Source organism: Phaeodactylum tricornutum, chromosome 22, assembly GCF_000150955.2.
Source record: "Phaeodactylum tricornutum CCAP 1055/1 chromosome 22, whole genome shotgun sequence".
NCBI lineage: Eukaryota > Bacillariophyta > Bacillariophyceae > Surirellales > Neidiaceae > Phaeodactylum > Phaeodactylum tricornutum.
In genome coordinates, this window is record NC_011690.1 from 448,640 (window position 1) to 473,194 (window position 24,555).

Consider the following 24,555-nt stretch of genomic DNA (forward strand, 5'->3'; position numbering starts at 1 on the left):
ATTGTATTCCGGAGAAGTACAAAATCCTGAGGTGTCGGAAGATAAGGTTCGGGTTTCTAAGACTTTGAAGTCTGACTGTTAGAAACTTGTATTTTGCAGTCCAAGGAGGTCCTTTGTAGCATAGACTAAGAATACTTCCAGGGCTATCTTTCCCTTAAGTGAAATTCGAGCAGTCGTTGACCAGGACAAGACCAAATCTATAATTAAGGGCTTATAACTTCCGGTGCCAAATTCCACTCGTTGAGACAACTATTGTGACAAACCCTTTGTAACTCAGAATCGCTGAGGATCGGTTTCATAGTAATGATCTTCGCTAATTCTGATTAATGGCATGTAAATATCTGAAATTGTTGAAATAGCCCCCAATCGTTAATCTGATTGAATGTTTCTGAAATCCGAGAAAACATGCACCCCCACGGAAGCTGGCATCTCACAACTTTCAGATTTATGCTGTAGCTCCGATGCGGCGCTCGAGTTTTGTCAACCATGCTAGGTCCAACGTCTTTTAGAATGAAAAACCGTACACCAGATGAGCTTGACCAGAAGAATAAATTAACGATGGAATCGAAGCCTCCGGCGAAACCGCCGAGCAAGGCTGATGATCCTGACCTCAAGGAATCGACGACGGTTTTTCCGAAGCGGAAAGCATCTGACATTTCGACGAGTGATAACACAGTAACGCCTGTCAAAAAGAAGAGAAAGTCACCTGCAAATCCATGGAAAAAACCGAAAGATATGCCAAAAAGGCCATTGAGTGCGTATAATCTTTTTTTCAAGGAAGAACGGTATCGTCTGTTGAGCGCTGGTCCAAGAAGCTCAAGAACGGATGAGAAAGCTCAAACCTCTCGTCACTCGTCAATTGGGGAATCGGACGACTCGACAGGGAGTTCGAGACGACAACACGTGAAAGTATCAGGTATTGGTTTTGCAAATCTGGCAAAGCTTATTGGGGCAAAATGGAATGATTTAGATGACGAGACTCGTTTACCCTTTGTCCGGCGTGCAGCTGTTGACAAGCAGAGGTACGATGTTGCCGTTGCCGAGTGGCGGCTGACACAAAAAAATAAAAAGCAGAACGTTCCGCCAGACAATCGACGTGCATCTAAGCCCACACCGACTGGTTTTGCTGATCAAAAGGGATCGCTTTTGCTCAGCTCTGAGCGTTCTTACGAAGCGATATCGGATCCGTATCCGCCGGAATGGTTTGAAACCACCGACTCCTCAAGGCAACTTCAGGCACGCTTGTACGCACACGAACAGACCGTGTACGGTACTTCCCCACTCAGTCCGAGATATGCTACCCATCCGGGGGCGGCTTTTGCAATGCATCAGAATCATCACCCGCACCATGTCTCGCAAAATTATCACCTACCTTCTCTTTCACCACAAACTCTTCATAACCAGTACGACGATCCGCGGCGTCAACCTATATTTCATAACCCACCAGATTTTTACACCCAGCAAAGCATCGACCACGATCCAGCTTTCCGTCATCAATTCGGTGCTAGAGAGGATACACGGGAGGATCCACGAGGATCGTCCTACATCATGTCACCGTCTCAGCGAGGAGGCTTTCAAGGCTCTTTTGAGGAGGCTGTGCCCCACAACCCTGTGCGTTCTCACGGCACACACGAACTTTACGGTTACGTGCCGCTACAACACTATCCAGAAGGAACGATAACTAACCCAAACGCCGCGATTCGACCAATGGGTTCACTTCCGATGCTTCCGCATGTGTCGAGTGGTCAGTATCCGGAGGGAACGCCGTCACGTGTCAGATTTGATTCAGCGCGAATGGCACGGGGGGATGTACAGGCACACCCCGTGTTTGAGCGTCGCTATCCCCCGCGCATGGAACATATACCGTTGGAGGGTGCACCGACTCCGGGAGACGGTGCCGAAACGGCCGCCCGCCCGGAAGCTACCAACGACAATGAATCGATCGGAGTCCTACGCCAAAATCTGGACGACGACACGATTAATTTTCTAACCAATCTACAGTTCTAACGATGCGCTCAATCCCCCTCACCGAGTACAGCATGTTTGTTGCTGCTTGGATGAGGGAAGGTGATGCGCAGAAGGATGTTCCCGGGCTTTGCACCATTGGCCCAATTTGTCAAACAACTCTTTTCCGTGGGGTAAGAGAATGACACCTTTTTCGTATTTTTCTTTTTATGCAATCTGTCCGGTATCCCTTAATGTATTTGTGACCATGTTAACCGTAATTCCACCGTAATTCATAACGTTCTTGCTACAAAACAAATTCACTTCATCAGATTGTGTTTTTTTTTGTGTACTTCTAGAGACAGTCCCGATAAAGATACCACCACTAAACGCCACCTGGTAAATAGGCATTCACACAATCCACGATCTACTGGAGCAAGTAACAGTAAGTAGACGAATGGACTGGACTGGTGGTTGTGATGCCCTACCGCCAAAAACTACAAGGACAAGAATGCAAGCTTTCATCACTTATTAGGCCTGTACAATTTTGTTCCGCAACTGACAGTGAGCTTTGCTATATATTTATGATCAGGTAGGTAGAAATTATGTTGTCAGTAGCCCCAAATTTTCTCGAGTAGAGAGTCCACACAGTTTGCTTGAGATTTAGGGTTGTAGGGGAGTCGAAACGACGTTGGAAACGGTATCCAAGTGGTGTGCGATGTAACCCTAAAACATGTGCTATTGGGTTTCTGTTGGCTCTCTTCGCCCGGCGCGCAGTTTGAATATTCCAGCAATCCTTGGTGCTATTGACTGTGACTGTCAACTGTCGAGGATTATGGGAGGAGTGCACATTCCGTGGACCATGGAGATGTTCTAATAGCAGCACTCCCTGTAAGTACCGAGTATCAAACCTACTGTCCATTTCCCTATCTATCGATCAACAGTCACTGTTTCCACTCGCTTCCCCTCGAGTTTCCCCCGACGCTGTCATGCGGATGGTGCGTGATGCGGTCCACGCGCTTTTGGCTCGTACAGGACACGGCGATGAAAATGTACCGCTCGATAGCATGCACAACGTCTTTATCGACAATCAGGGAGATGCAATGCCGTCTTCGGAGCTCGTCCTTTGTCAACGGCTGCTAAAGTATTTGAAACAAGCGTCACCTTCACGGCAGGGAAGTTCCCAGAAAACCTCCACTTCTGATACCAACGACGATACGGGCGACGAACACAACGAGCAATATTGTTTGCGCACCAATCTCCGCGACAATGCTCCCACAACCTTGACGATTCGCTCTGTCTTGGGAAACATACCGAGCTCCCAAATCACACATCTTACGACTTTACTGGCGACGATGCTGGCGGATCGCGTCGATTCCGACCAGCTCCTCCCCTCAACTCAAGATGTCCAAGCTAACCAAGATGCTATGAACGAGACGGCCTGTGCCGTCACGCTAACCGCAACTAGTCTCACAGCGGCCCAAATCTACGCCTATTTGCTCACTCTTCCCGGTGCGCTCGGGGCAGGACTCGTCGACGTCTCGACCCTCACTGCACTCAGCGCACTATTAAGACGATGGCGTACGGAATGCTGTGGTAGAGAACACCAATGGAACGCACAAAACCGAGTGGAGCAGTCTACTGATGGTGACCACCCAACTCTGCCAGGAAAACGGCGGGGAACCCAACCCACGCGTCTACAGATTGACGACATGCTGATGGCGTCGCAACCCGTTAAGCGGTCGCGGCAGGGAGCTCTCCTCACGGAAACGGAAGAGTGCTGGGGGGAGCAAGCTCAACTTGCCGATAATGTCGACGCCAGCCAAATCTCGTTGAGCGACAACCCTAGCGACATGGCTCTGTCACCGTCACAACTAATTAACGTCGGCTTGCAGGTGGCACAGCAAGTGGCTTGCATTCCACGGTCCAAAGAATTTCTCAGTTGGTCACAAGAGGCGCGGGACGCCATACTGGACGCCGTTACCAGTGTGTTGGCTACCGCTGCCGCCCTCTCGACCGGCAAAAATTCCACAAACAGTACCTCCAAAGACTTGTGTCAGTCTGTGAAGGTGACTGCTGTGGAATCTTTGGAGAAATGTTTATTGGAGCACTCTTCCGACGAACCGACCCTGACGGACGATGCCAACGACAGTGATCAGCTGACTCGTCGCCACGAATCGGCAGTTGCCATTCTTCGGGGCCTTCTACCTTCCATGATAATGAAGGATGTGCTGCCCAAAGGCGAACAGGGAAAATTTGCCGCTGCTGCGATCGCTTCGGATACGCTCGAGGGTTTTTTGGAGCGCATCGTGGAAGATATCTCGGTACATCCGCATCGTTGGCCGGCAAGAATGTCTGCAGATTACCGAGCAGCAACTCGTTCTGAAACCCGCACAACACCATCCAACTCAGCCAAAGATTGCTCACTTATGAACACACCTACTACAGCTCGGCGTTCTCTGGGAGAAAGTAACGGAGGTGAAAGGAGCAATCGGCGTTCCAGTCATGGATTGACTCCCCCTAGACTCAAGACACCCGCCGCGGCGGCTCAGAATCATCGAGGAATCTGTACTAGCAGCAATGGACGCCCTCGACCCGTAATCAGCGCAATCCTTGGTATTCTTCAACGCCTCGCCACGGATAAAGGTTTGGACAAAGCGTCGTCTCGTACCGTCGCCACCGATATCTTGTATCGCTGCGTACGCCACTTGCCGCATCTGGAACGTGCCCACTTTCTAAAGTTTCTCATCCGGTGCTGCTATTCCAAAATTTCGGCCCATCGACTGGTAGCTTGCGAAGTTATTGGTCAAGCACTATCAGAGACTTGGTTATGGAGCGATCACGTCACCACAGAGTTCCAGATCTCTTCGGATCCTACCACTCCCAATTCCGTCCGACGTCAATCCCTCTCGCCTCTCGTGACGCAATCTTCCGCCGATATGCCTGCTGCCTTGTTAGCCGCATTGCAGGGACGTCTGATGGATCGAGTTCCGGCTATTCGTACGGTGGCAGCCCAATCTTTTACATTGAACTTTCGAAAGGTTAGCGCTGAGCATGAAACCCCCTCAACCGGTGCTCGCGGCGTTTCTATTTCGGCAATGGGATTGGCCCAGTCCTTCGCCGACGAGGCTTACACAATTGCGAACAGTCTGCGTCAACGTGCAGCATGTGACGAAAAGGCCACCGTTCGCCGTGCAGCCGTCGGGGCTTTGGTCGAGCTTTTAATCATGAGCAATCATTTCCCGGATTTTTCCTGTTTACTGCATGCAGAAGACATTGATATCCTCAGAGAATTATGCCGGGATTCTTCGATGCTGACACGGAAATCTTCCAGTGAAGCCTTGACGCGTTTACTAGAGCACTGTCTCTCGGCTGAAGCATCCACGAGTTTGAAAAGTACGTCGATTGTAATCGATCTAGAACAAGCATGGGTATCGTCCGTCTTGACGATGGTGCTCGACTCGGAGCAAGGCTGTATCGGTAAGGCTATGGAACTTGTTGATCGTGTATTATTCTGTCCTATCATGAGGTCAAGCGACGACGATGCTGAGTCAGAATCTCTTGTTTCCGTGTGGCGAATGTTGGCGGCAATTGGGGCTGGCCCGGGCAAACAAGGTGCATCCCGTAGTGAGATTGAGGCACTGCGCGTGGCTCTTGCAAAGACGATCGAAGGTGCTCCCTCACGGCCGAAAATGCTCGAATCGTTGTTGCGCAAAATTCATTCCGTAGCTGTCTCTACTCTCGACGAAACCCAGCACCAACATGACTTGATCGGTAATGCGATCGATTCCCGCCGTGCTGGTGTCTGGTCTCTTTTCGAAGCACTAATGGGCTACTCCAAGGATTTGTCCGAGATTTCACAAATGGTCAAATCCAGCAACTTAGATCTGGATTTTTTGGGCACATCTTGGAAGAGGATGTTGGAGTGGACTAGGTCCAAAGATCTTTCTAAGGAATCAGCTGCTCTCCTTCTAGGATGCATGCGCAAGTGCCTGCGCATCTTGTCCAAGCTCGCAACCTCTATTGACCGTGCATTGGTGCGACGCACGGCCGAGAATCTTCAAGAGCTGCTTATTACCTTCTCCTTGCCTCCAGAAATTGTTGGCTCGGCGATTACTGCGCTTGCAGCGACCACGATCTCGGCAAACCCCGAATCCAGCGATAAGGAGCACCGCAAAAGGTGTGCGAACTGGATACATTCAGTCTTTGAAGCATGTGAACAAGAAATCGCCGCGTGCGTCAATGAAACCAGCACAGTCACAGCGCCAGCTAAACTGACCAGGATTCTATTTACACTTGGTGAGGTCTCAATGATCGGCTTTCATGCGAGCGGTGACGAAGGCTCGTCTGAAATGCTGAGTAGTGGCGAACGACAGGATAGCACCGAAGTATCAGTACTTAGGGGTTTGAAGGAGCGCCCCAACTCCAAGCTAGTTCAGCTTCTTCACGCTTTTCTTCCTGAGCGATTACCTGGCTTTTCTGGCGAGAGAACTCCCGAGGAGCTTCGTGCACATGCATTTACAGCTCTCGGTAAACTCTGTCTCCGGGACGACAAACTCGCCAAGACTTCCTTGAACATTCTCGCAAGAGAGCTATACGAGAATATGAATAACGGTAGCCCGTCAGTCCAGAACAACGCATTACTCGTCTTGGGAGATCTCTGCGTAAAATATACGAATATGGTAGACCGCTTCCTCCCGGTCATGGCAGCATGTATGCAATCTGGGGTTACAGATCTCGCAACAAACGTTTTAGGTTCTTCTTTGTCCTCTTCAGCAATGGTTCGAAAGAATGCGGTCCTCCTTTTGTCGAGCCTAATCCTCCAGGACTACATAAAGTGGCGCGGCCTTTTGTTCCATAGATTCCTGGTCGCTTCCGCTGACGAAGACGAAGAGGTTGCCAATTTGTCTGAAATGATCGTCTGCGGTCCTTTGATTACGAAGCAACCTAAGCTGTTTTTCAATCATTTTGTTGAATCTATATTTGTTCTGAATCGATGCACAGCCCACCCCATATATGTTGCCGCGGCAACAATGGGTGACTCAGGCTCTGGGATTGCAGTCGGGTTTGAAGGAATCAGCCTTTCTGGAGAAGTCGGTCGCATTCGTCGTCATAAGATGTACGAGATGATGCTAGCAAAGCTGACTGACGAAGATAAAATCGGTGTCACGGCTCGTATCGCCAAAGATGTTTTGGGTAGTGCCCTGCAAAGCGGCAGTGACTTACACTGCGCATGTGCTCTAGACATTCCTTCTTCTAGAAGCACAGGACAAGAAAGTGCTTTCAATGTCTTGAGCGACGCCTTGGTGGTTCTCTCGAGCCCTATGATTCGCGTCGGTAAGACAGCCAAGGAAGACGACGACATTGAAGACCCGAACGTTCCAAATGCGTCTCGTCGTGTACTAGTCGCCAAGGGCAAATTGTTGTCCAAGATTAGTCGCAAGCATTTGATCGAAATCATTCTCCCCATTCTTTGCAATCTCAAAAGCATTCTGCAGAAGAACTGTTCACGTTTGCTCAAAGATTTGATGGCCTTCTTGGTAGATGTCTTCCGCCGCTACAACACTGAAGTCAAAGAGTTTCTTGCTAGCGATCCCGATTTGCTACAAGAAATCGAGTACGATGCCAAACAATTCCAAAAGAAAAATCAATCGGAAACACCTCGTAATGTCGCCTCGAAGTGATCGTCATGGACGACACCTTATCTTATTTTACAAATGAATATAAGGGAATAAAAAGGAGACACTAATCATCTTCAGAAAAGCCTTCGCAGCGATAGAAAATAATTGCATACATTAGGTCCTTTTGAGCGACGCGGATGCTTCTTGCACCAGTCCATTCATTGCCGTTATCATCAAGTCTGTATTCGAGCCGGTTGGAGGTGTTGTCACAATCGGAATTTCAGTTTTCAAATCATCTATCGCGGCTTGTACAATTTGAGGAATGTCTTCTTGGACGTGCCGTCCTGGACTAAGAAAGTAAGGATGGCAAATAATTTCATCCACTCCCGCTTCCAATAAAGACACAATCCCATCGGCAATGGACGGAGTCGCAATTTCCATGTGCGCAGCCGTCACGATTGTATTCGAATCAGCAACGGTTTCTTGATAGCGTTCGGCCAAGGCGTGCAGACGCTTGTTGGAAGATTCTTTGCGAGAGCCATGATCGATCAGTAGGACACCAAGTTTACGTGAATTTCTAGTCGTAGTTGTCGCAGAGATCGTGTTTGACGACGACTCGATGTAAACGGTGCCCTCGTCTCCCACCACAACGTCCGGTGTCCCGTTGGCGTACGCGTGTGGTGAAATCGTCGGATCAAAAACTACCGAAGTGTCTACAGCTGGTCGATCTTTGAAAGCTTCTGTTTCCCGAAAGTTCTTTTCCCTGTCCAATTTTGTGGCGCTCTCTGATGTCGTTCTCTTCGTCGTCGATCCGTTCAGATTGAAACCTACTGGGTTGCCAATTTTTGGCAAAGGTCTAGGAGCCGCAGCCTTGGGATCCAGCGGCTTTTCGTCCGGCGAGATTCCGTTCGGATAGGCGTGAGGGCTGAGCAAAGGATCAAAGTATTCAAAAAGATCTGGCTCATCCTCTTCCTGATTCGAAGCTTTCTGTATGACGGACGAAAAGCAGCGCTGGTCTGTCATTACTAATTGACGCTCGTGTCGACGATGCCGGACTACAAACGCTGCAGCGAATTCCGTTACCGATGCCGACAAAATTGCCAGAAACCCAGCAGAGACGAAACGCATATTGGAACGGACGGCAACTGGATCTGCAACTAAGTATGAGTACGGTAAGCAAAGGAGCGGACGCTTTGCCTGCACCGTACCAGCATTTACAATCTCACCTTTCTCCAAAGGAAGGATGCGGAGGTTTCACAGTTTACTCACAATGATTGTGTCATGTCCTTTCTTTCGTCAAAACCAGCACAGCAGGCTACATTGAGCAAATCCAGTGGTAGTGGATCTGGTGATGTGACATAGGTATTATGTCACAGCCCCTATAATTTAATCTTTTGTTGCGTATCATCACGTCCTGTATGGAATGTACTGTAAATATGGACCTACGTATCTACCACGGTGAGATTAACAGAATATAGGGTTCGGTCTTACCCGGACGTGAAATCGTCCTTCCACTTACAGTTATTCCCGTGTCGTTTTCACAGCTATGTCAGCTAACTGTAAGTTTAACTGTTGTACCATACATGGTTCTGTGCTTTTCAAGTACCTCATCTGTTACCTTTACTCGACGTATTTGTTTGATCTTGAAAACCTCCGAAAATGAACCTTCTGGACCTAGTTAACGGTCTGATCCCGCTCTCAAAACTCGAATCAAAATTTGGAGTGAATTCCACCCTTCCCCAATCTGCTTCCTAACTCGCACACATGGCTGTTTTGCAGCCAGCGATTGAAAAGCGGACAACATATCACGAACAACACACAATTAAAACAGGACAAGAGCGAAAGCCATGCATTGGGGTGTGTACTCAACCGCGGAGACCGTGTTGGATCAGGCAGCTCCCAATCATACAGACGCAATCTATGGGGGTACATCACTAGCCGATCTAGTCCTGGCTTACAACAAAGATAAAAACGACAAAGATGACGATTCCATACCGTTTGACGAAGAGCCAACAACCCCCCTGTTTCCCAAGAGCCCTTTTACGAACATTGACTGGAACCCAGTGATTTTAACGGAAAAGCGGCTGTGGAGCGCGACGAGCACCTTCCGCCTGAGGTTCCAATCTTCATCCGGTGCGAAAGGCAAGCTGATGTATCCAACTTTCAACTCTTGGCCAACACGGCTTGGTGCGAAGACAAGAATTTGGATTGGATGGCGGCGGTATGGCAAGAGGTATCTAGTTGGTGGGAGGCGCACGCGTCCTGCGGAAGCGTTTCTAATCTTTCACGCGAATTCGAAACGCACGCTCGAGCGTTTGAAACGCGACGGAAGCGTGTCAGTTTATACGAAACGCGTTCGTAGGAGTAGATAGTTACTTTCTGTTTGTTGTGTGTTAGTGACTGCGGGCATAGACGGCGCAGCTTCCGCTTGTGCCGTGACTATCCGTATCGTGGATGGACTGTGAATCTTTATTGAGGTATTCATGCGCTTCTATCCGCACAAATAGAATTGGGCATATACAGTGTCATTTCTTACGCCATAAAATATGCTCTCGATTCATGCCATGAGTGATTGTTCTAGCCAGTACTGTTTCTCTATCTAGTAGGCTGCTCTATTCGTAGAGACGGGACTTTGATGGGCGGTATCATAAGCCCTATTTGGTATAACCCTAATCTGTCATTCCACGCGGCAGCCGGCTGCAACGGTCCTCTCCATAGGCTCAAACTCGTTGGCGTTCCATACTTTATGTTATCCGTATCAGTGTCTACACAGCTCGTTCTCGCTGGTTAGACCAATTGTTCGTGCAATAGCTTTCGTTTCTACCACACTATGTCGTTGGCAACTACGGGTGGTGGCGGTATGGGATCCGCCGGGGGAGGCGGGGGTCTCATGATGGCACATTCGACTGGAGGAACGATGAGTGCTGCGACGGGTCCCCCACCTCCACCACAGGCGAGTTTCGACGGAGGTCCGGCCCCTCCCCCGTCCGCTGCAGCGCTCGGAGCCGATCTTATCGACAAACAGCTCGGGCTTATCGACTAAACAGGTCAAGAGTGTCGCTCATTTACCCTTGGTAGCGATTGATTTGCACGAAACACAGCCACACATCGCGTTGTTTCCACCAAAAGGCGAAGACCCAGCGGCGGGTGACGTCTTGCCCGTACTTGTGGGGAAAATGAAAGGAAACGTAGTGCTCAAGGCAAACGAATCATCCCACAAGACACTGCGAAAGTGGTTGACCAAATCCAAAGGGTACAGCTCACTCCAAGCCGACAGTCTGGCGACAGCAAACGAAACATCCAGCGTAGTGGTGTTGGAAAAACCCTATCGATGGCTGGGTTTGCGCCGCTTGAATGACGCTCCCACCTTTTTACGCGACTCCGTAGATTCTGAACAAACCAATTCCCATGCCATTGCCGAAGAATCCTCCACCGAGCCCGGGGTGACTTTTGGAATTGGTACTCTGGACGGATCACAGCCTGCCGGAGATGATTTTGACCGGGTCGTTTGCAAAGTACGACTGTCCTCCGCTAAAAAGACGCTTACAGTTTTACCAGAAGAAGCTACACAACTCTTAATTCATCAAGCGCAGTATCATGTGGCGCACAAACATCAACAGCTGCAGGCGTCAACGTCGGAATCGTCAGACCACGATGAAGAAACGGTATTGGAGTATCCCGTGTCGATTGCCCTACCAAGTTGGGCCACTCATGATGCTGCGGTCGAAGCCTTGACGGATTCGGTTGGTGTGGGAAATACGGTCATTTTGGCACGCTCGGTCTGCGCATTGGCTGGCGCCCTGTTGCCACATCCGGAAGGTAAGGCCAATCCCGTCCTCGATCGTTTGCAAAAGGTCCGAACTGCCTTGCACAAGGAGTTTTCCCGTCTACAGGTCCAAGATCCCACAGCCACCTTTAAGGACGATATGCTCGTCCTATTGGTGGGCATTGCCAGTGACGGCATTGAGGCGACGGCTGTACAGATATCCAATCTTCAAACCTCCCAAATGAGCTGTTTGTTTGGTGACTTTGATATCTTGTCCAACGTTGCTTATCAAACCAACAACCCCGTCTCGAAAGTAGCCTTGTGCCTGTCCGAATTGGAGGCCAATCTCGATGCCATTGCTCCGGACTCTGACGGTCCCGCCGTCATTCTCACTTACGGATTCACGGGGTCGCAAGACGTGCTGAAGCAAAAATGGGACGAAATCAAAAGCCAGCAAAACGAATGGTCCAAGGTGCCGTTGATTGCGACCAAATCCGAAGCGGTCGCCTTGGGTGCAGCCGTGCTGGGAGCCGTCAGTCACGGACGGATATCCGTGCTGGTGACAAAAGGCAAGAAGACCAAGGCGGATCTGGCCTTGACGGTGCACAACGTCGCACCTGTCGCTGTCGGTGTGCAGCTCAACTACTTTGGAGGCAGCGAGAACGACTGGACACCGGTTAAAACTATTTTTGATTTTGATCGACGCGTTCCGGCGGGACCGTACCCGATCGATCTTAAAGCAGCCGAATGTGTGGTTCAACGCGAGACGAAAAACGTGGAATCCCTGTCGGATGAGGACTATCTCAAAGCAATCAAGGACAACGAGGGCGCGAAGGGTATTCCCAAACGCGAAGAATCCGCTTTGAATTTGCAAGTTCAAATCGTGCAAAAATGGACGCGAGATGGAGAGTGGAAAAAAGTTGGAAGTCCCATGGAACCTCTCGTCAAATTGGACGCTGATGAAAATCGGGTCGCGTGCGAAAGTGTTGCTCTAGAAATCAGTCTCGGGGCGACGGGTATGATCATGACCAATCTCAACGGCGAACGGTACGTCTCTCCTTACAAGTGTCAGTCGTTGATTGCGGTTGTGACTGGGCATTGTTCCTCACTTGTTGTTGCGCCCGATCTTTGCCAGTGAGTCTGTTGTACAAGCAACAAAGTCTGCTCGTAATAATGCAATTCGATACTACGTGGGAATTCTGCTCGCGATCCTGGTCTTTGGTGGACTCCTGGTCAAGTCATACTGGGAGGACCACGTTTTCAAGCGCGATACCGCCCGGCTGTTGGCCTACTACAAACATATAATTCCGGGCAGTATTCAGGACGGTGACTACGACACGGCACGGTATTTGGTGTGGAAGTATCGGGGCAAGAGCGACAAATTGTGGAAGAATCTCGAAAAGAAATACGGCGAGCCCGTATTGGATACTCACGAATGGCCGGATACTGCTGTTGACGATGACGCACGAAGACCACTGAATGAAGAGCATGAAACTGTCGAGTTGGACGAAGAGGATGAGAAGGAGACCAAACAGGAAGAACCCGACCTGTAGTTGTGAGATTGCTCTCCATGAAACCATGTGGTGGAGACCGGTTCGCATACACACAGGAAATTGCTTTGCGTGGCGGAAGTGGTTTCACATACTACGATACATGAGCTTGTCCATAAAGAGAGGAAAGATTGCGGTGACTTAAAGGATTAAATATTTTCAATGCTACCACGAAAAGATGGAGCCGTTCGTATTCCCATAAGTTTGAGTGGGGTAATAGGTACATGCGGGGTAATATTTGCAGGGATGTGGTATGATATAGCAATCAAAGCACGAAACGCGTTCTCGGGATTATTCCCGGTCATCGTGGCGTCAAACACCATTTGATTCGTGGCACCGAGCAATAGCAGGTACCGTTCCGCTGCCACAGACCGATCAAGCAAAGCGGTAGTAACGTTCGGTTCTTTACAGCGGCACGGTGGGGAATGCCGTCAGGGCTTCGCGATTCTTGTCTTGCAAGCCTTGAAAGACGAGATTCGGCAAGGGCGCGGATGCGGATACCGGGACAGATGTCGGCATGGATGGTGTCGTTGCTGATATGTGTTGCTTGCCGGAAGAGCGTGAATGATACATCTCTGGTGTGGGCGGTGTTGTATTGATGTACCAGCCCCAGAGCGGACTTTCCACTCCACTATTGCTGGGGAGCGGTTCGCCATGCGACGGCAAAGGCCGTTCTAAATTGCGATGCGCTCGTTCCATGCCTTTCGGCAAGTAGCTCTTTTCTGCAGGAGCATGAGGCTCTTCGAGTTGCGAACGAATGGATCGTGATCGTTGAAGCGAATGGCTGTGAGTGGGGCCAACTCGCGTGCGAGTGAGGGATGACTCGTACGGAAAGCTCTGTTGATTTCCCATAATGATGGTGATGATAAAGATGAGTAGGTGCCAAAAAAGATCAAGTGTTGAGAATGTGCGCATGAACAGATACAGGTTTATGCAGAAGCAAGCGCAAGGGTCATGATGGGGATGACAAGGCAACGAATAATCGAATCAACCCGTCCAGGCTGTGAGACTGGAATAAGTGGAGTCGGTGGTGCCAATGAAAATGAAAATGACGCAACGAAGGGAACCCAAACTGATGGCAGATGTCAAGTTGTCCGGCACTCGGACATTGTGTCCGCATGACGCTCTGCTTTCCTCCGGAGTCCGGACAAACGAAGAGTACCCGGAAACAAACCGGTCCCGTAGGACTGAGTTTCCAGATTCCCCTTGGCGGACAGATAGTTCCAGGTCATCCATCGTCCAGGTAGTTAGGTAGTAGGTAGGTACCTCCATGCAACTATCTAGCAAACGACGGAAAGTTGCGGGACTCTCTTTGCGACCAACGCAAAAATGTACTGAAACAATCAACACGGCTCGACGATCGAGAAGAGAACGGCTCGGAGAGTACTATTGGACGACACGAATGAACCTACCTTGTCGTTTTTCTCGGCTCGGGTGCCGTCTTGGCCAACAATCTCCACCAAGCTCTGCCCGGATTCATCGGACCAGGACAACTCTTTCTTCCCGTGCTTCAGTGGTCGATTTGGAGTAATCAGATGCATTCCATCCAAAACTTCGGAACAAGATCCGATATCCGATATATCGGATCCGGCCAAACTTGGAGATGACTTTTTCAAAGCCGACTTCCGGGGTCTACGGGATTGGTTCCGAAGTAGCGACGAGTGACTCTGCGTTGGGTCTCCGTCGCTTTCCATATTTCTCCTTCGCTCTTCCTCCTCCTCCTTGGCTTGATCACCCCCAAGGATCCACATGAGTGTCCCCACGATTGGGGCTCGGATAAAGGCGCCGAACAAGCTCATCTCCACCCGATCAGCTTCGAGTGGCTGGTCAAACGCCATGATTACTATGTGTGTATGTGTGTATGAGTGTGTGTGAGTATCGGTGGAAGGATGGGAGAATATGTGTCACAAAATTTGCGGACGACACAAAGGACTGGATTGTTTGTGGCGGCCGGCTGCTGTCAGACTCTCTTTGTCTACGATCGGGACAACGAGAAACGTTTCCAAAATTGCAGTTGGCGCCGAATGCTTAGCTGGCGAGTTCACCAATCACAAGCGCAGCCATCGGTTTCAACCGCAACTGGAAGAACAAGGTGTCACGATGTCGTTATGTCCTCTTTGGTGTCCTTGAAGTTTCGGCACCGTAGCGTTCTACGAGAATGTGGAACTCCTCCGAACTACGACATTAATCAGTAAGAGTGTCTTTGGTCTTCTTTGGAAATTCTATTGCGAAAAATCTCGCAACATGTCATCGACCTCATGAGACACATTTCAATCTCGATTGGTTGTTGGCGATTGGTTGTGTGGGAGTGTTTCGAAATGCAAAATATTGTCTTTTCAATATTAAAAGTAAACCCGGAATTCCTTTCACAGTCAGCCTGTCGTCAATTTGCTCTGTATGCCCTCTCTCACTGTCGATACTGCTTGGGACTTTGATGTCGGCGTTGGCCATGAACAGTAGTGGCACCGAAGAAAACCAACCAAGGTGCCGTTTCAGTACTTAATCGAAGAAAGGCGAAAATGCAAAAGACGATGAAACCATCTCCGGTCCCGTTAGTGGGGAAAAGCACGGCTGCCAAAGGTCCAGGTCCGCTACCAAGTCGCAAGCGAAACCGTAGCAACCGGCAGCCGATAAGAGCAGCACTTCCTCATACAAAGACCGTAGAACAGCCGAACAAGAATTTTCGTCCATCTCAACGTGCTCAATCACAAAAGGGAACCTCCGGAAAACGGGCTCATGGTCCCAAGATCTTGGTACCCGATGACAGTCCGATAGTGGACGCACCCGCTCTCCCCGTCAAAGACGATCCGTGTCACCATTCCCAATCAGACCGGAAGCGGTATCAGAAACTCGCACGGCGCGTACCACGTGATGCAGCCGTGCAAGACAAAGCCGTTCGAAAAGCGGCGCGAAAACCTCTTTACAAGGCGGGGTTAGCCAAAGCTCGATCGAACGCAAACGAACGTCGGGCACGAAGTGCGCGAGCGCCACAACCGGAGCAGTGGATCCCAAACTCGGTGACTCTACTACAGGCGGAACCAGTGTCGTCCAAACGGGTCTTGCAGTGGCCCTGTCTTCCGCCCGTTCCGCTTTCGGTGGAACAAGATGCTCTGACCGTGTTGATGCAACGGGGTCGTCGTGAACGAGGCATGGCCAAAGATCTTCCCGCTCTTCGTCTAGAAAATATTCAACGCTGCTGTCACCATTCGGGACATCTCCAACTTCCCCAAGCCTTGTCGTTGCGCCGGCATCACATTCAAAAACTGAATCGCGTCAACATCAAAGAGGTGGGACTGGGTACGGAAGGTCAAGTCCGCGATGCGGCCGAATGTTTCGAACAGGCTGTGGAAGATTGCTTGCGCAAACTAAATGTTCCCGTGTGGACCGAAGCTCAGCAAAAGGCACACTTTATTCAACAACCAGATCTGACCAGGCAGCCACCAACACCCGACTTTATCCTACGCGAGCAAATGCTGTTGAAGAAAACTTCTGGCCACCCCACTGACGGACGCATCGTCGAAGAACGGGTGATACATTGGATTGAAGTCAAAATGTTTTACGGAGCGTCAACAATACCCAACGACGACAATCGGAGTGCCGTGGGTAACCTCCGCCGGACAGCCCGCAAGTATTACAAAACATATGGCCCTGGTGTCATTGTCTTTATGTACGGTTGCGGGGAGAAGCTGGCATCAATGCTGGCAGGGGAAGGGGTTGGTGTGGTGGATTGTTGCGGGGACATGGTGGATTTGGAACGCGTCTACACACAACAACGGACCTGGTGTGCCAATCGAAACGGCACCATTTTACCGTAATCCTCGAAAATAGTTAGACTGATATTGTGTTTGGATATTGTGAATTATCTACGTCGCAATGCAAAACTCATGCCTATGGCTTTTACTGCGTGTCAACTTACTTTGGAGGCGATTGCCAATGGAAAACACTGTAAACGTTCTCTCTAGGCACCACAGTAGCGAGCGAGCTACCATTAATAATAATCATTACAATTAGTCCGGGGAACACCGAACGTCAAAGGTACGAGTCATCGAAACCACGGAACCTTTCCTCGAGAGCTAAAACTTCTGGCCGTCGTTCAAGAATCCCAACGCACTGTCACAGTCAAGACATCCACATTCTTTCACATCTGCCCATGACTGCATCTTTTTCCCCGTCTTCCGTCAAAAATTGAAGAGTCGCTCATCAACGTAACTGGAAGTTTGCATGGGAAATCCTGGGCAGAAAGGACTGGCCTGTTCTTCAAAGTTCTTAGCCCTTGGACACTGTCAGACCAATCAAAGCACCTGGATCTTCAAAATTACTTATGCAAGAGAGGGCGTCACTGGGCAGAACATTGTGCCTCACATCTCGTCTTCTGAAGTAAGATCGTTCGGTCGTTTTGCGCGAGATAATGCATTGGCAAATCAAATGTCACTTTTTGTTGCACTCCACGGTTCGTTAGAAAAGGTTCGATACGGTCTTCACTCGAGGCTACAAATCCAAGATATTTTTCAATTAGCTCAAACCACCCACCCGTACGGGCTTCCGTCTGGGATTGCAACGAAAAACAAGGTAGCAAAAAAAAGGCGGAGAGGTTTTTGAAAAAATGGTAAAGCGACCAGAAATCGGGTGGCCAGCAAGAATGTGGGATGTAGTAGTGTTGTGTTGCACATTCATAGCAACGGCCGCACACGGGTACAAAGAATCATTGCCAATAGCTGACTGTGAAACAGAAGCTTGCTTGGAACCAGCGTGGCTGAAGTCCCGGACTTTGGACCGCAGCGTGATGATTAGGAAGGCGGTATTAGACATGGTCAGACTGACAGGGTTAAGGTACCACAAAATATGCACAAATCCGCTTATGTGGGCAGTAGAGAGTTTCTGCGATGAGGGAACCATCGTGCCATCAGGGGCAATCGTAGCGCTGGGCTTTAAAACGTGCAGTACGGCCCAGACAGATCTTTGGAGAGGGGTTGAGAGATGTGTACCCGAACACAGCAGGAGACTAGCGTCTGACGTCACAGTAAGCGTCCTGGGGAAAACTACTTGTGCGACAGCAAGCTTGGAGAACAACGTAGGGAACTTCGAAGACCTGATATGCTCTAGCCTCATACCCGTAGGATCTAATTACAGAGAGGAATGCGAGCTAGAATATCGGCTAGGTAAGTTTACGATAGACTCGAAAGCCGCAGACTTCAACGCGAACAGGTGCTTTCCGGACCGCGGACACGCAACAAACGGACTTTGCAGGCGTGGATGTTCGCGCGGAGTGGAAGAGCTTAACGAAAATCATCCTAACGTGGATCAGACAACGGTTAACATAGGAGGAGGTGTATACGCTCTCGCACAGGCATGCGGGAACGAATACTATGACCGATTTACCCACTTCTCATATCAGAGTAATGATAACCGAGCTCTGGCGAATAAAGTTCCCGATCCTGTCTTGCCCCGATGCCGGACATGCAACGACTGTTTGGTAGACTGTTCCTTCAGTGACAGCTGTATAAGATTTGAATGCAACCATTTGTGCTGAACAAATGTAAGGCGTGGCGCAGAGTCGAGCACAGGAATAGCAGAAGAGTACCTTGAGACGTCTTGAAGTGTGCCGGGCAATGACAGGTACGGCCATTACAGCAAAAGCGACTAGACAACCAAATAGAAAACGTTCAACATGGTGAATTTGCAACGCGTCTACAACGGACCTGGTGTGCCAATCGAAACGGCACCATTTTACGGTAATCCTCGAAAATAGTTAGACTGATATTGTGTTTGGATATTGTCAACTATTTACGTCGCAATGCAAAACTCATGCCTATGGCTTTTGCTGCGTGTCAATTCACTTTGATTGCGAATTGAAAACGCTATAAACGGTCTCTCTAGGCACTAGACTAGCGAGCCAGCTAATATGAAAATGTATGATTACTGTTAGTCCAGGGAACACTGGACGTCACAGGTACGAGTCATCGAAACCACGGATTCCTGGAGAGCTACGAATTCTGGCCGTCGATCGTGAGTCCCAACGCATTCTCACAATCAAGACATCCATATTCTTTCGCATCTGCCCATAATTGCACTCCGTATCGTTTCCCCCATCTTCCGTCAAAAAGTGAGGAAGTCGCTCATCACGAGATACAACATACCGACGGTGACAACATACGTTAACCTGGTTCATACATACAGAGTACTTCCTCCAAAGCTTCAACTGTGAGCCTTTTCTTCCGTATATTTTGTTGGTCTTTACATCTCTCTCGTTCCTTGACAGCGTTCTCTTGAAAAATAGAAACACCTGTGATTCCTGCGATTGCTCCTGGTCTTAATCCATTCGTCATGGCGCCAAATCAAAGCAACTTGTTGCAGTACGAGAACGAGGACGTCGAAAAGCTTTCCTTGTTTGAAAAGAAAGGTATGGGCAATTTACTTCTGTTGATGGTACTGAGTATTTGTTGGCAAGGCCTTGTGTAGGTCACTTCCTCGTTATTTCTGACGCCTCCTGTTCTCTTCGTGTTTTCAGGCTACCGCACGACACCGGTTTTATTCGTGAATGGTGAGCGTGTGTCGGAAGCAAAAGCGACACTGGCTCGACCGAATCAAACGCTATTGTCGTTCTTGCGAGATGTTTTGAGACTGACTGGATCCAAATTGGGTTGTGCCGAGGGAGGATGCGGAGCTTGTACCGTTATGCTTTCCAAAAAGAATGTGGATACTGGCAAGATAAAGTACGTTGTAGTGCAGGTGTTCGATGCTTGTGTCGCATCGTCGTGGCCTTGCCAATGAATAACTTGTATACTGACCCCAAAGGGTTGTTGTACTTGGACTCGTTCTCATATTGCGACAGACACTTTTCGGTCAATGCATGTCTCATGCCCGTGTTGGCTGCCGACGGGTGCCACGTGACAACTGTGGAGGGGATTGGAACCGTCAAAAACGACAATTTGCACCCCGTGCAGAATGCCATGGTTGATATGCACGGATCACAGTGTGGTTTCTGTACACCCGGAATAATTGTGTCGATCTATGCTCTCCTGGCCAACAATCCTACCACCGCATACCTCGAAGAACATTTGGATGGCAATTTATGTCGTTGTACCGGTACGTTGGAGGTCGGTCGGTTGGTTGGAGAATTATTATTTTTGCCATCGAACGGTATTGATACAAGTTCCTTACCTCTTTGCTACCGATCTTTACCAATAGGATACCGCCCAATTTGGGACGCGGCGCGTTCCTTGTGCGACGACGGCGAAGAACTTGTCAAAGGTCCTTGCGGAACAGCGTGCCGCGAATGCCCGGAACGCGAGGCTTGCGATCAAGACTGCAACGTCCAAGACAAGGCGACGTCCGCCGACAACATGTGCTGCTCATCGTCCAAGGATAAAATGAGTACTTACAAGGAGACTTTCCTAACAAACAAGGATTCTTGGAGAGCGCAACCGAATGTTATGTTTCCCAAGGTATTGATGGACACAGCCTCGGTCGAAAGTACCCTCTTAACGAAACCACTCATGATTGTGGACCGTTCTGAATATCACACTGGAGGCACCTGGTTTAAACCTACGACTTTTGCTGGACTTTTGGCACTTTTGCAGGAGTTTGGCGGTACTGGGACAGGAGCTTGCAAAATTGTGGTTGGAAATACGGAAGTCGGCATTGAAACAAGGTTCAAATACGCGGTCTACCCTCGCTTGATTAGCCCATCGGAGTCTATCAGGGAGTTGTTTGGCTTTGAAGTCTCCGGTGCTAATCTGATAATTGGCTCGTGCTGTCCCTTGAGCACGATTCAGCATCATTGCAATGCACTCGGCGAGCAAGATCTCCTCGTCCGCACCGTCATGCCCATACACGATATGCTTCGCTGGTTTGCTTCGACTCAGATTCGTAACGTGGCATGTTTGGGTGGAAATCTTGTGACAGCGAGTCCGATCTCGGACATGAATCCGATGTTGGCTAGCATGGGAGCCAAACTGGTCATTGCCTCTTTGGACGCAACGGACAAAACGACGATTTGCCGTCGTTATGTCGACGTGTCGGACTTTTTTGTCAAGTATCGTACGGTCGATCTCAAGCCCACGGAAATTTTGGAACGCATCGAAGTTCCTGTTCTTCGGAACCCGTTCGAATACCTCAAGCCTTTTAAGCAAGCCCGCCGTCGTGAGGACGATATAAGTATCGTGACTTCGGGCATGCGCCTAAAACTCACAGTTGTGGATCACGAATATATCATTGAAGAAGCATCTCTGGCTTTTGGAGGTATGGCTCCGACTACCGTTCTGGCGACCGAAACTGTCAAGATCTTGATTGGATCCGCATTTTGTGCTAAATCTTTCGAAAGCGCGACGGAAGCCCTCCTCCAGGAGTTGAGTTTACCCGAAGCCGTTCCAGGAGGTCAAGCAGCGTTCCGAATGACACTTGCTACATCGTTCTTGTACAAGTTCTTTCTCTCTGTTGTGGCTGATCTCAAGGCAGACATATCCGCTATACGAGCAAACCCATCGGCTTACCCCGGAATGGAAGTAGATCTTCCCGACCCTCCTTCAGTTGATACAATGGAAGAAAGCGGAACGGTGAACTTCTTGAGCGCAAAGAAACCGAATTATTCGGGAGTGCAAGTTTATCCCGCTGCTAAGGTGGCCAGCGGCCTAGAAGACAAGCTTTATCCTGCTGTTAAAAGCGCACGTGCAGCGGCAGAGACCACTGTTGTTGGAAAGGCTTCGGCCCACCAATCTGGTCCTTTGCACTGCACTGGAGAAGCAGCGTACTGCGACGACATCCCAATGCCTGCTGGAACGCTGCAGGCATGTTTGGTGTTGGCAAGGGAGTGTGGGGGAGTGTTTGAAGCCATGGATGTTGCAGAAGCTTTAGCTATTCCTGGAGTTATAGGTATTTACAACTACGATAGTCTCGTCGGGCTTGGTGGTAGCAATGAGCTAGGACCTATCATTCATGACGAGACGGTCTTTCTTCGTCCCGGTGACATTGTTCGAACGGTTGGGCAAGTGCTTGGAATCGCGGTGGCGGAGACTTTGGAAGCAGCCGAGTTCGCCGCGCGTACTGTACATGTGACTTGTAGTCAGCCGAAAGAAAAAGTTGTTGTTACGGTTGAAGATGCTATTGAAACCGGGAGTTTTTACGAATTTTCCCGTCATAGTATGGAACGCGGTGACATTGCAATAATCGACAGCCTTGCGACGATCGCCGACTCGACGGGCACACCTTCTTTAGGAGATGTTGTAAAGATTTCGGGAACATTCCGATCCGGAGCTCAAGAACACTTTTATCTCGAGACTAATGCGGCATTGGTAATTCCTTCCGAGTCGGATACAAACTTGACGATATACGCCTCAACGCAAGCGCCTACCGAAACGCAAGCTTATTGTGCCTCAGCGACGGGGACGCCAGCTTCGAAGGTTGTTGTCCGTATGAAACGAATGGGTGGGGGTTTCGGGGGGAAAGAAACTCGCAGCGTTTTTGCTGCTTGCGCGGCGGCTGTGGCTGCCAAATGCGCGAGCCGACCCATTCGCCTTACTTTATCGCGTGACGTCGATATGAAGATCACGGGTACACGCCATGTCTTTCTTTCCAAGTACCATGCTAGCGCCCAGATCACTGAAAACGGCGCTAAACTGGTAGCCTTTGACGTCAAATTGTTTGCGAATGGCGGTAGTAGCTTTGATTTGTCCGGTATGTCCCCTACCTACACACAAAATCCAAATTTCAAAATTGACGTTGTTGTGCTAATGTCGTTTGCCTCTTTTGTGGACGTAGGACCCGTGGTCGATAGAGCACTGTTTCATGTGGATGGTGTCTACATGTTTCCGAGCTTTCGTGCGGAAGGTGTGCCTTGCAAAACCGTGCAGGCCCCTCATACTGCGTTCCGTGGCTTTGGAGGTCCCCAAGGAATGGCTGTTGTTGAGCACGTAATGGACCACTTGGCACTCGCCACCAATGTTGATGCTGATAAGTTGCGTCGCATGAATATGTATAACGATGGTGAAGCCACCCCATTCGGTATGATTGTGGGTGGACATCATAGTGGGAACTGGAATGTTCCCGTCATGTGGGATCGTTTGGTACAAGAACTTGACGTTCCTCACCGTCGAGAGCGTATTGCCCAGTTCAACGCCAAACACAAATGGTTGAAGCGAGGCTTGTGTCTCATTCCGACCCGGTTTGGTATTGCGTTCACAACAAAGTTTATGAACCAAGGTGGTGCATTGGTACATTTGTATGTCGACGGAACGGTGCTAGTGACGCATGGAGGGACGGAGATGGGCCAAGGCCTTCACACGAAGGTTTGTCAGGTCGCCGCACAATCATTTGGTATTCCTCTGAACGACGTCTATGTAAATGATACGAGTACGGATAAAGTTGCCAACAGCCTACCGACTGCTGCGAGCATGTCTACGGACACGTACGGAATGGCTACGCTGGATGCTTGTCGTCAGATATTGAAACGGCTGGAGCCATTTCGAGAAAAACTTGGCGCCGATGCTCCGTTGAAAGATGTAGCCCATGCTGCGTTTTTTGCCCGCGTCGACTTGACCGCGCACGGTTTCTTTACCGTCGACGACAAGCGTTGTGGTTTCGACTGGAAGAAGGAGAGACCGGAGGGGTTTCCCGACGACAAGCCGGCCAACTCCTGGAGAGGGAATCCGTTCAACTATTTTACGCAAGGAGTTGTTTGTACGGAAGTGGAAATTGACGTGTTGAGTGGGAACCACCGCACTTTGCAATCCGATTTACTCGTTGATGTTGGTGCGAGTATCAATCCGGCAATTGACATTGGACAGATTGAGGGTGCATTTGTCCAGGGCATGGGTTGGAGTACAATCGAGGAAGTGACGTACGCTGACGACGATCATACCTGGATCCGTCCTCGTGGCTCATTGTTTACCTCTGGACCAGGCACGTACAAGATACCAGCGTTTAACGACGTTCCCGAGACTTTTAACGTGAGTTTGATGGACAATGTGGATAATCCGTTTGCGGTACACAGTAGCAAGGCCATTGGCGAGCCTCCTTTCTTTTTGGGAGCATCGGTAAGTATACACACGATATCTATGTTCTGGACGATAGCCAAGTGGTGGGTAGTGTATTTGGTTCCACTGGATGACAGAAAGTCTCACGATTCCACTTTTTATGTGGTAGGTATTTTACGCCATTAAGGATGCGGTGACGGCCGCCCGTAGCCAGAACTTGGGCCAAACGTCGTACTTTGAGATGCGAATGCCAGCGACTAGTGAACGTATCCGTATGTACTGTGCCGATCCACTGGCGAGTCAGGCAGTGTCGAGGATGCGTAGCCAAGAAAACTCCATTGAATCTTTCCAGCCGCAAGGGAGCTATTAATGCAATGGACACCGGGAAGTTTTGCGGAACGTTGTCGTATTTTTCTTTTGGAAAAGGCGTACAACCGTAGACTCTCGAACTTTACGTATGAACTACATGAATCTCTGAACGAATGGGACTATATATGTGTTTATATTCGCAGTCGTCCGAACGGTCTATGACTAGAGGGCCTACGGTAGAGAGTGGTGGACTAGGTGGATGCATTGGTACCGTTCCCGTAGCATGCATAACAGTTCCATCTGTGACAATTGTGCTCGGCTTGACGGCCAATTCAAAGGCATGCATTCATGTCGGTAGTTGTACAGCAACAATAATAATAACAACTGCTACGAAT

The 24,555-nt window shown here is 49.6% G+C and overlaps 8 protein-coding genes across 8 annotated transcripts; 6 read left to right on the plus strand and 2 right to left on the minus strand.

Moving 5' to 3' along the window:
- The first annotated feature begins 460 nt into the window (after positions 1-460).
- PHATRDRAFT_49506 (predicted protein) lies at positions 461-2,255 on the plus strand. Its single transcript, XM_002184102.1, has one exon. It carries the CDS (start codon positions 487-489, stop codon positions 2,005-2,007), a length of 1,521 nt encoding a protein of 506 aa, XP_002184138.1. The 5' UTR covers positions 461-486; the 3' UTR covers positions 2,008-2,255.
- Positions 2,256-2,933: 678 nt separating this feature from the next.
- PHATRDRAFT_49507 (predicted protein) lies at positions 2,934-7,628 on the plus strand (the record flags this gene model as incomplete). Its single annotated transcript, XM_002184103.1, has 1 exon — positions 2,934-7,628. One exon carries the CDS (start codon positions 2,934-2,936, stop codon positions 7,626-7,628), a length of 4,695 nt encoding a protein of 1,564 aa, XP_002184139.1.
- A 111-nt stretch (positions 7,629-7,739) lies between these two features.
- Positions 7,740-8,833, minus strand: PHATRDRAFT_49508 (predicted protein; the record flags this gene model as incomplete). The annotated part of the gene is made up of 2 exons (XM_002184218.1): positions 8,792-8,833; positions 7,740-8,722 (listed from the first exon to the last, which is right to left on the minus strand). The coding sequence occupies exon 2, from the start codon at positions 8,691-8,693 to the stop codon at positions 7,740-7,742; it is 954 nt and encodes a 317-aa protein (XP_002184254.1). The 5' UTR covers positions 8,694-8,722; positions 8,792-8,833.
- A 579-nt stretch (positions 8,834-9,412) lies between these two features.
- Positions 9,413-9,927, plus strand: PHATRDRAFT_40228 (predicted protein; the record flags this gene model as incomplete). Its single annotated transcript, XM_002184104.1, has 2 exons — positions 9,413-9,588; positions 9,630-9,927. The coding sequence occupies 2 exons, from the start codon at positions 9,413-9,415 to the stop codon at positions 9,925-9,927; spliced, it is 474 nt and encodes a 157-aa protein (XP_002184140.1).
- Positions 9,928-10,326: 399 nt separating this feature from the next.
- PHATRDRAFT_49509 (predicted protein) lies at positions 10,327-13,048 on the plus strand. The gene is made up of 3 exons (XM_002184105.1): positions 10,327-10,550; positions 10,591-12,378; positions 12,467-13,048. The coding sequence occupies exons 1-3, from the start codon at positions 10,396-10,398 to the stop codon at positions 12,882-12,884; spliced, it is 2,361 nt and encodes a 786-aa protein (XP_002184141.1). The 5' UTR covers positions 10,327-10,395; the 3' UTR covers positions 12,885-13,048.
- PHATRDRAFT_49510 (predicted protein) lies at positions 13,000-14,810 on the minus strand. Its single transcript, XM_002184219.1, has 2 exons — positions 14,294-14,810; positions 13,000-13,718 (listed from the first exon to the last, which is right to left on the minus strand). The coding sequence occupies exons 1-2, from the start codon at positions 14,717-14,719 to the stop codon at positions 13,287-13,289; spliced, it is 858 nt and encodes a 285-aa protein (XP_002184255.1). The 5' UTR covers positions 14,720-14,810; the 3' UTR covers positions 13,000-13,286.
- Positions 14,811-15,267: 457 nt separating this feature from the next.
- On the plus strand, positions 15,268-16,730 carry PHATRDRAFT_49511 (predicted protein). The gene has a single exon (XM_002184106.1). It carries the CDS (start codon positions 15,401-15,403, stop codon positions 16,694-16,696), a length of 1,296 nt encoding a protein of 431 aa, XP_002184142.1. The 5' UTR covers positions 15,268-15,400; the 3' UTR covers positions 16,697-16,730.
- Positions 16,731-19,463: 2,733 nt separating this feature from the next.
- On the plus strand, positions 19,464-24,164 carry PHATRDRAFT_15968 (predicted protein; the record flags this gene model as incomplete). The annotated part of the gene is made up of 6 exons (XM_002184107.1): positions 19,464-19,594; positions 19,714-19,967; positions 20,070-21,436; positions 21,563-22,553; positions 22,638-23,911; positions 24,021-24,164. Coding segments are annotated over 6 exons (4,161 nt in total), but the record flags the coding sequence as incomplete, so codon positions are not given.
- Positions 24,165-24,555: the final 391 nt, after the last annotated feature.